This window comes from Mytilus californianus, unplaced genomic scaffold, assembly GCF_021869535.1.
Source record: "Mytilus californianus isolate M0D057914Y unplaced genomic scaffold, xbMytCali1.0.p SCAF_7, whole genome shotgun sequence".
NCBI classification, from domain to species: Eukaryota; Metazoa; Mollusca; class Bivalvia; order Mytilida; family Mytilidae; genus Mytilus; species Mytilus californianus.
The window spans coordinates 88,721,661-88,731,486 of record NW_026262723.1 but is presented as its reverse complement, the minus strand read 5'-3'; the positions used below and the strand labels follow the sequence as shown (position 1 = coordinate 88,731,486).

The 9,826-nt window shown below is 33.1% G+C and overlaps 1 protein-coding gene across 1 annotated transcript; it reads right to left on the bottom strand.

Moving 5' to 3' along the window:
• Positions 1-2,947: 2,947 nt before the first annotated feature.
• On the bottom strand, positions 2,948-7,456 carry LOC127708294 (ribulose-phosphate 3-epimerase-like). Its single transcript, XM_052213146.1, has 2 exons — positions 7,405-7,456; positions 2,948-4,053 (listed from the first exon to the last, which is right to left on the bottom strand). The coding sequence occupies exon 2, from the start codon at positions 4,034-4,036 to the stop codon at positions 3,338-3,340; it is 699 nt and encodes a 232-aa protein (XP_052069106.1). The 5' UTR covers positions 4,037-4,053; positions 7,405-7,456; the 3' UTR covers positions 2,948-3,337.
• Positions 7,457-9,826: the final 2,370 nt, after the last annotated feature.

Below are 9,826 nucleotides of genomic sequence, written 5' to 3'. Positions count from 1 at the left end.
CGACGACAACGTCATACACGACCGCAAAATTTTTTTGCAGTCGTATAAAAATGCTTGTTTTTGGCCCCTAATTCCTAAACTGTTGGAACCATAACCCCCAAAATCAATCCCAACCTTCCTTTTATGGTATTGAACCTTCTGGTAAAATTTCATAGAGATCCATTTGCTTAAACTAAAGTTATTGTCTGGAAACCAAATGTGTCTTCGGATGATGATTATTTTTCAAATATCTAATAATGTACAGTAAATTTCAAACTATATTAATACATAATTTCTAAAAGTATAATATGATGCTATATCTATTTTTAACTATGAATCTACTAACAATTTCTATTAATTGTGCAATACAGCTCTGAATTTGGATTGTGATTAAATATTTGACATAGCATAGGTTTCTGACACAGAATGAATGTTTTCTAAGAACTTAAAAAAATGAAATTGGACTTTTACCTATCATAGTCCAATATCCAAAATCTAAATACATGGTTAGATTCAGGATATCAAATCACCCCAAGAATTCAATTTTTGATGAAATCAAACAAAGTTTCATTTTGAACCCTTTGTACCTCAATTCGGACCATTTTGATAATGGGGCAAACAATCAAAAATATAAATACACAGTTAGTTTCAGCATATCAAAGAACCTCATAATACCAATTTTTGTTAAAATCAAACAAAGTTTAATTTTGGACCCTTATTTGGACCAACTTGAAAACTGGGCCCTAAATCAGAATTCTAAATACACCTTAAGATTCAGCATATCAAAAAACCCTTGAATTCAATTTTTATTAAAATCAAACTAAGTTTTAATTTTGGACACTTTGGACCTTAATGTAAACCAATTTGAAAACCAGGCCCAAAATCAAAAATCTAAATTACATGGTTAGATTCAGCATATCAAAGAACCCCAGGAATTCAACTTTTGTTGAAATCAAACAAACTTTAATAATGGACCCTCAATGTGGACCAATTTAAATATAGTGTCCAAAAATCCAAAATCTAAATACATGGTTAGATTAAGTATATTAAAGAACCCCAAGATTTCAAGACTTTGAAATAAACCTCATTGAAATGCTCAAGAAATAAGCAATTTATACAAAGTATTAAAAAGTATTATTTTTGGCCCCTTTTTCCCAAACAGTTAGGGCCATAAACCCCAATATCATACACAACTTTCTTTTTTTGGTATTGAACCTTGTGGTATAATTTCCTAGAGATCCATTGACTTATACCCAAGTTATTGTCTGGAAACATGAAAATCCTAGGTTTTTTTCACCCCTTTTTGGCTCCTAATTCCTAAATGGTTTGGGCCATAACCCCCAAAATCAATTCCAATCTTCCTTTTGAGGTAAAGAACTTTGTGATACAATTTCATAGAGATCCATACACAAGTTATTGTCCTGAAACAAGAAAAATGCTCGTTTTTGGCCCCTAATTCCTAAACAAATAGGACAATAAACCCCAAAATCAATCCCTACCTTCCTGTTGTGGTATGGTACCTTGTGGTAAAATTTCATAGAGATCCAAACACTTATACCCAAGTTATTGTCTGGAAACCAAATGTCTTCTGACGACGACTATGCAGATGTGATAACATTATACGAACGCAAAAATTTTGCAGTCATATAAAAATGAAAATAAATGAGGAATGTGTCCATGGGACACAGATGATGCCCCCGCTTGCATGTAACATTATAAAGGGATATTACTCAAGAACTGTAAAAGTGACGCTACCCAAGTTTGTACTTGATCTGAGTTTTGTGGTAATAAGCATTGTTTATAAGTTTCATAACAATAAGTTGGGGCACACTAAAGTTAGAGAACAGGAACGAAAAATTCAGCAATATTTCCATTTGTAAAGGTGCATAACAGTACTCTAGAACGGTAAAAGTGACACCACTAAAATTCAAACTTGATCTGTGTTTTGTGGTGATTAGCATTGTGTATAAGTTTCATATTATTTGGTTGAGGCAAACTTAAGTTAGAGAATGGAAACAAAAAATTCAGCAAGTTTTCCATTTGTAAAGGGGCATAACTCTAGAACGGTAAAAGTGACACCATAAAAATTCAAACTTGATCTGTGTTTTGTTGTGATAAGCATTGTGTATAAGTTTAATGACATTTGGTTGAGGCAAACTAAAGTTAGAGAACGGAAACCAATTTTGGGACATACGGACGGACGTACAGACGGACAAGGGTAAAATTTAATGCCCCCTCCACTTCGGCGGGGGCATAAAAATTTGGTAAAATTAGTCATTTAAGGGCAATAACAATAACTCCTATATATATATCCTGTAAGAGGTCTTCTGACAGTTTTGAGGTAAATAGACAGCAGGTAGATTTCAACATTCTGTTCATTTGTGTCCATGTCAGATGTTCTCTTTCTACAGGAGTTTTCAAGATAATAGACAAAATTTGAATTTTACCCCTATGGTCCATTTTTAGTCATGTTGGTTGGCAGAAACATTTGTTGGACACAATTTTAAAAACTAGATACCCCAAGGATGATTTGTGGCCAAGTTTGGTTCCAATTGGCATTGGTAGTTTGGACCAGGTGAGCTAAAAATATACTTTTTTCTAAAGATTTTAAAGGAATATAAATCCATACCTACCTTTTCTTGAATTCAAGGCATCATTTACAAGTGACAACATTCAAACTTACATAATCATTGTTAAAACAAAAAGTTCAAAAATGAGATATAGCAGGTAAACAAATGGACAGATTCACCTAACAACAGGAGATAAAACAACCTTGGAGGTAATACAGTAACCATTAGCTGTTTACATCCTTGTCCTTTGGTCTCTGGTGAATAGTTGTCTTATTTGCAACCATAACAAATCTCAATATTTTTTTCCATTTAAAATGCTAAACAATTTCCAAAGTAACTGTTGACTGAAGATTTATATTCAATTTGAACTGATGCTTAGAAACAACAGAACACCAATGTAAATGATTTGTTTCAAGTTTTTTTTTCAGAAATAAACTTACAAAATAAAAGTAAAAATACTGTAGGCAGAAAGAATTCTTAAAGGAATCATTTCATATTACATGTATGCTTTCTGGAAATGTCTGTTCATTATTTCAATTGAGATAACAAAACAATATATAAAAACTAATATTTTCGATTATTTTTCTGTTATTTTTACATCATTGAAAGAATCAATCAATATAGAGGATTAACTTTGTTATCAATAGTGATTAGATATATAGATCCTCAATACACTTCAATGCTAAAGTGAAAATTATGCTTCATCATGACATCATCATGTTCTAGTTTTTCAGATCATAAGTATGAACATAACAAATTTCAAATTAAAAGTGGCTTAGCTACTAATTTTATCGTTCAAGTTGAGATTTTTGTATTGAATCCTCTACTGTGTTCCTCAAAGTTTGCATTACTTCTCTTGGATTATCACTTTTCATTAATGCACTGCCAGAAACTATCATATTAGCACCTGCATTTGCACACATTTGAATTGTATCCAGACTAACTCCACCATCTACACCTATATCTAAATCACTAAAACGCTCTCTCAAATATTCTATTTTAGGCATCATGTCTGCCATGAACTTTTGACCTCCAAATCCTGGTTCAACTGTCATTATCAAAACTGTGTCTACAAGGTCAATAAATGGATCCAAAACCTCAACTTTTGTACCAGGTTTAATACTTATTCCAGCCTTCATGCCAGCCTCTTTTATTTTCCTCACACATCCAGGAACATCCTGTGTTGCTTCAAAATGAAATGTATACATATTTGCTCCACTGGCTGCCATATCTTCAATCCATCTTTCTGCAGGCTCTACCATCATGTGCATTTCAAACATTGCATTTGGCATTTTGGGTCTGAGACATTTAACAATTGGGTGGCCAAAAGTTAAATTTGGTACAAAATGACCATCCATAACATCTAAATGAAGATAATCTGCACCACTATCTAGCATTCTTTGACATTCTGAAGCCAGTGTAGAAAGGTCAGAATTAAGAATTGAGGGACCAATTTTTCCACTCAAGCATTTTCTTGGTGTTGACATCGTGAAACTGGAAAGTTCTGTAAATGAAAAAAAATACAAAAATAAATAATGCTGAATTTTTTTTATCATTAGAAAAAATTTATTTACCCATTTCTTCAAAATGATATTACACCAATAGACAAATAGATTTATGTATTTGTCCCAGATGGCAGTATGAAATTTCCACTAGAACCGGAATATATAATAGGTGTTAAAGAAGAGCATAATGTGGATGCATTGTTATTTGTGGTGTGCAGGTTGGGGTCAGACCTATAATCTGACAGTCCAGTAGTCCGACAGTCTGTAGTCCAATGGTCCAATAGTACGATAGTCAGACAGGCTGATGATTAGTCACGAAAATGTGCTGAGGCAGATGATGGATCTGGTCTTCAAATAAGCTTGCTAGTATACTGCCGAAACAAAAACAGTATTTAAAATTTCAAAAGTGGAATGCATTGCATAATCAAATCCTATACTGTTTTGCTACACTCCCATATACCAGTTGGTCAACAATGAAATTCAGTCTTCAACAAAATATAAATTTTCTATAGGCTTGTGCGAAGAATTTAGTTAAAACCATAAATAAATATTGATTGATTTTTGCTTAAAATGTACAGTGGCACACATTTCATGCATATTCAAGATGACAATGGTTTAAAATATATATATATATATATATATATATATATATATATATAGTTGCTGACAGCTATATCCTAAGGTCACTGGACAAAAAAATGCTGGAGGAAAATAAAGTGTCAATAGAAAATGGGGGTATGTTGGATAATGTCAATAATTTTTCCTTGCAACAGGAAACCTACAGACCCCTCCGAGAGTTGTTGCAAGGGATCTTTAACATGGAGAGAGAGAGTGGAATTCGCCCTACATGAAGCATCTGATTTAACATCCCCATTCTGGTAAGGATGTCCACAAAAGTAATATCATTAACTTATTATATCATAAGATCAGGTAACAGGTGAAGGTAATGATCTATCCAAATTTAAAGTGTTGTTTTTGTAACATTGCTTATATTTAGCAACCAAAATTCATGGAAAATTCACTCAAATAGGTCATATGAATTTAAAAGCAGTTGCAAAGGTAACAGAGCATGCTGTATATTCAAACATGCAAAATCTACTGTGGGAACATAAAGTTCAAGGTAATTCAAGACAGGTTACTTTTCTATCATTAAGTTTTTTTTACCTTATGAAAGTTATCTGTGTATTAAATGTTTAGATGTAAGGCGGGAATAGTTGTACCAAGATCATGAAATAAGAATACAATACAACATAATCTAGCACCATAAAGACAAATTTATGGAACTTCCAGCATTTAAAAAATAGGTTTTTTGTTTTTAGCTCTAAAATATGCTCATGGACCTCCACCCACCCCTTTTCTTCTTTTGCAGTTGATTCTATACTGCTTTCAAAATGTTATATAAAAATTGGAAGAAATAAATCAATGGCAGGATTTGCAGAGGCAAGAAAATTGTCTAAAGGCTTTTTATTATCAATAATTTCATGATTTCCCAAACATATTATCTGTTTGTAAGTTGACTTAATTTTTTTCTTTGGGAAAGTATTGAAATGCAATTTTTTTTTTTTAACTCAAACAAACGAAAAAAAAAGTGAACTATCTTGAAAAATTAAGTCATGAAGGGCTCAAAGAATATTTTTCTTTGCATATTTGCCAAGTGGATATCGCAATTAAATTTATTTTGAAATTTCATGGAAAAATCAATGCAAGATATCTTCTGTATTGTATGCGATAAATGTCCAGTAGCAAATAGTTCATGCAAATTCTGGATGTAAACAAATAACTGTAACAACTAATACAGATGGTACATTGTAGAATCTACCAAGTAGGCCAACTGGGATGAAGGGCAAAAAATTTTGACTTCTACTGGAAAATGAAAGTACAAAAATGTATGTTGGATAGCGCAGAAACTTTGCCTTACAATATGACATTTATGGATACATGTAACTCAGCCTTTTTTTTCTTGGAATAAACTAAATAATAATAAGATACCGTTTTCATAAAATACAATTACTGCCCTCTGATGAGGGGGATATCCAAAATTGTCAACCCTGCTAAGGGTCATTTCACCAAGGGCTTTAGTCAGAAGGGAATAACCCTTATTATAAGCACTATTGACAATTTAGGATATCTCCCGACTCATACAGCCATAACTGTTTTATTATACCAAACAAATATTGGCCTCACCACCGGACATTATATTTTGTCAAGCTGATTCACTGGCCTTACATATTTGAAAATGTCCAAATTAATAAACCACATTCGAGTTTGTTGCATTTCAGTCAAAAAATTTGTTTTTAGTGAACATCATTCATGCGTTTAGGGGCATCATCACTTCCTTCACATGTTGAGCAAGCAGTTGCAAAAATATGATGCTTTATTGCACGAATTATTCGGCAAATTAATTATAGAATAACTAATTGAAGAATTCAAATACAGAAAAATATTCAACGAGTGACCGAACAACACTTTAATTCACGAATGAGCGTAGCGCATGAGTTAATTATCAGTGTTGTTCGGTCACGAGTTGAATATTTTTCGATATTTGAATTCTTTGATTAGTTATTCTTTTTATTACATTGGCAAATGGCTTTTTTTAATGAAATTAATGTAGAAAATGTAAGGAACTATATCTTTTTTCTACGCATTCACAATTTGTTTTGATCCGACATAATCGACGTCTTGACAACGCCTATTGTTGTATGACGTCAGAGAGTGAAATAACCACGTTTATTTCACATGTGAAATTATCGGTTTTTATTTGACTGGGAAATCAATGTAATTCAATGCTACCAATGTAATAAATTCTTATAATGGATAATCAGCACTGCTGTCATTAGGAAATTGTGATTAAGTACCTACAGAACAAACATTATTTCTAGATTAGCCTGCATAATGACGATCACGAAAACGCTGGATGAACTTCAATAGTGCAGGGATAGGAGTGGTCCACTCTATCTGGTAAATGACATCATAAACTAAAAGGCATGCCTAATTGACACACTTTTCCGGTGAAGGACATAACTCGAAAGTTGTCTATTCACAGTGACACCATATGATCTTTTATTAGCCAATAGATTTATTCTATTATACTGTGAGGCATAATAATCTTTTTTATATTTGTCTTATAGTCCATGTTAGTTATAGGCTGATTATTTTATAACCAAAATTTGTTACAAGTACTTATGGGCCGAGTAATCATATATAAATAATAGATCTATACAACTGTAGAAATCTGATCTTTAAAGACGTCAACTCTTTAACAGACTTCGACTTTAATAGCAAATGCTATATGAAACATGAGTAAATGTTGTACAGTTCTGTATATCCCCTTAAAATAAAGTTTCACACACCGTTTTTCCCAGAAAAAAATCCGTAAGCAGGAACCTACAAAGAGAAGGGAAAGATACTTTAAATAAACGTTAATAACTTCTTCCTGTCTACGTACGTAAGAACCTCCTATGTAAAGAGCACCGCCGTTAATCAGCTAAGGATCGAGGAACTATATTTGTGTCAGTGCAGTTAATTTATGCATTGCTTTGAAACTCCCTTTACCTGTTCAAGATTTATCCAGGTGTTGGAACACCCCCCTTTTTTGTTGGACAACTAATGCTTTTGTAAAGGGATATATGGTAGGAACCCCCTTTTTATATGACTTGGATTTGTTGGAGCCCCCTTTTAAAAATGGCTAGATTCGCAACTGTAAATCGATAGACAAACTGATAAAGCCATGGCAAAAAATGAAAAACGATGAAAAGACAAACATCAGTACACAAAACACAACAGAGAAAAGTCAAAACTGAGCCACATGAACCCAACCAAAAACCAGAGGTGGTCTCAGGTGCTTCAGAAAGGTTAGCAGATCCTGCTCCACATATGACACCCGTCATGTTACTCATATAAAATGTTATTTAGTTATATCAAGGAATAAGTTATCAATCATTATCGCACCGCGGGTAAATTATCACGTTGTGATTGGTTTAACGCTGTCACGTGGTGACCCCCTATGGATCCGTAGGGGGTTAGAAATTTCATAGGGGGTTCATGACGTCACGTCTACTGTAAATGGTGACGTCATCTATTAATGTTGTTGTGTTTCATTGTTTATTTTTCTACAAAACACAGCAGAAAAAGTCCCGCGTGCGATAAATTCGTTATACAGTTCACTACTGACCCCCTACGGACCAAAGAGGGTGAATAAAATCCATAGGATATTCGGCCTTCGGCCTCACCCCCTATGGATTTTACTAACCCTCTATGGATCCGTAGGGGGTCAGTAGCGAACCATATAACTTATAATAGTGGATTTGTTATTGACTCTTTATCTAACCCTAAGCTATCACCAAATTTGTAAACCATTTGTAAATTTTCTAACCCTGAATCTGAAATATTGGAATTGAAACACGTTTTTCATGACAAAGGATAGACAAGACTGTAACTGGTATAAGCAACGCAAAAAATAAAAAAGAACAAAGAACAATACTTATAACTATTATATAAAAGCAAGATCAACACAAATCCCTTTGAAACACAGGCACTTGTCTCTGAAAAAAATATAATATTAAGGTATATAGGATTTTTTTTTCAGAGACAAGTGTCTGTGCTTTGAAACTAAGATTCAGATCGATGTGACCACAACTGCATGAAAATCTACCTTTACCAAAACTTTTAACCTGATGTGCTTTAGAGTTACTATCAATTTTTAATTATGTTTAGTGAACCGTGAAAAAGGGTTAAAAAATCGTAATTTTGCGAGAAAAAAAATTCACACTGAAACTAATAAATTATAACGGAAACAATTTTTTGAGCCAGATGTGTATTTGGACAATTAAATTAATTGTCTCTTCAGTGATGCTTGAAAGTCTAAAACCTAGCTAATACAGACATTTTAAAATGGAGGTTAAAGGAGGATTTTTCTCAGATTGACTTCATTTTCATCTAATGCTTATCATTTTTTTTTGCGGCTTTGCTGCACAGAAATTTATTTGCACTTTTGCACATGAATGATTCGCAGAATATTCTATCATTCTCATCCTGTCTTATGCAAGGTTATTTCTTTTCACCTCTTACCAGGCCTGGATATTCATTTTCAAAATCAAAATCAATGAGGTCAAGGTTAGATCAACTCTTTTTGAAGGACAGGAATATGTTGCAATCAGTTTTACAAGCAGAAACTCTATACTACAATTTATGACTAAAGTCTAATTTTTCGTTTCCTAATTTGGACGGTGATATTCCTTTCTGCATTTCTTACAGCGTGCATATTTCCTAACTCATTTGCTATGCTGGCCTGTGTCTGAAGTGTCATTTTAGATTTCAATTAACATAATCTTTGTATAACTGGTAAATTATTTAGTGAGGGAATTATATTATCATTTTTGTTCACTGAAGTCTTTCATAGATAGAGAAAGAATAGGATTGGAAGTTTGGCTGTTACTGTAGAAATAACATTACAAACAGGATATCACATCTTATTTTTTTTTTATGATACATGTAAACTTATTGATTGAAAATTTAGTCCAGTGAGGGAAAACATGGATTATTCATTAGTTTGAATAAGCTTTGAACTAGATTTTAGTACTCTTAGATGATACCTCGTGTTATTTGTCTTTTTGTGTGCATATAGTGCTGGTTTGATGAGTAAAGTCTTTTCCAACTACTTTTATAGTTGTTGTACTGTTGCACGACTGTCCCAGGTTGAGCACTCACAAACATGTTTTAAACCCTGCCTCTTTTTTATGTACCCGTCCCAAGTGAGGAACCTGTTATTCAGTG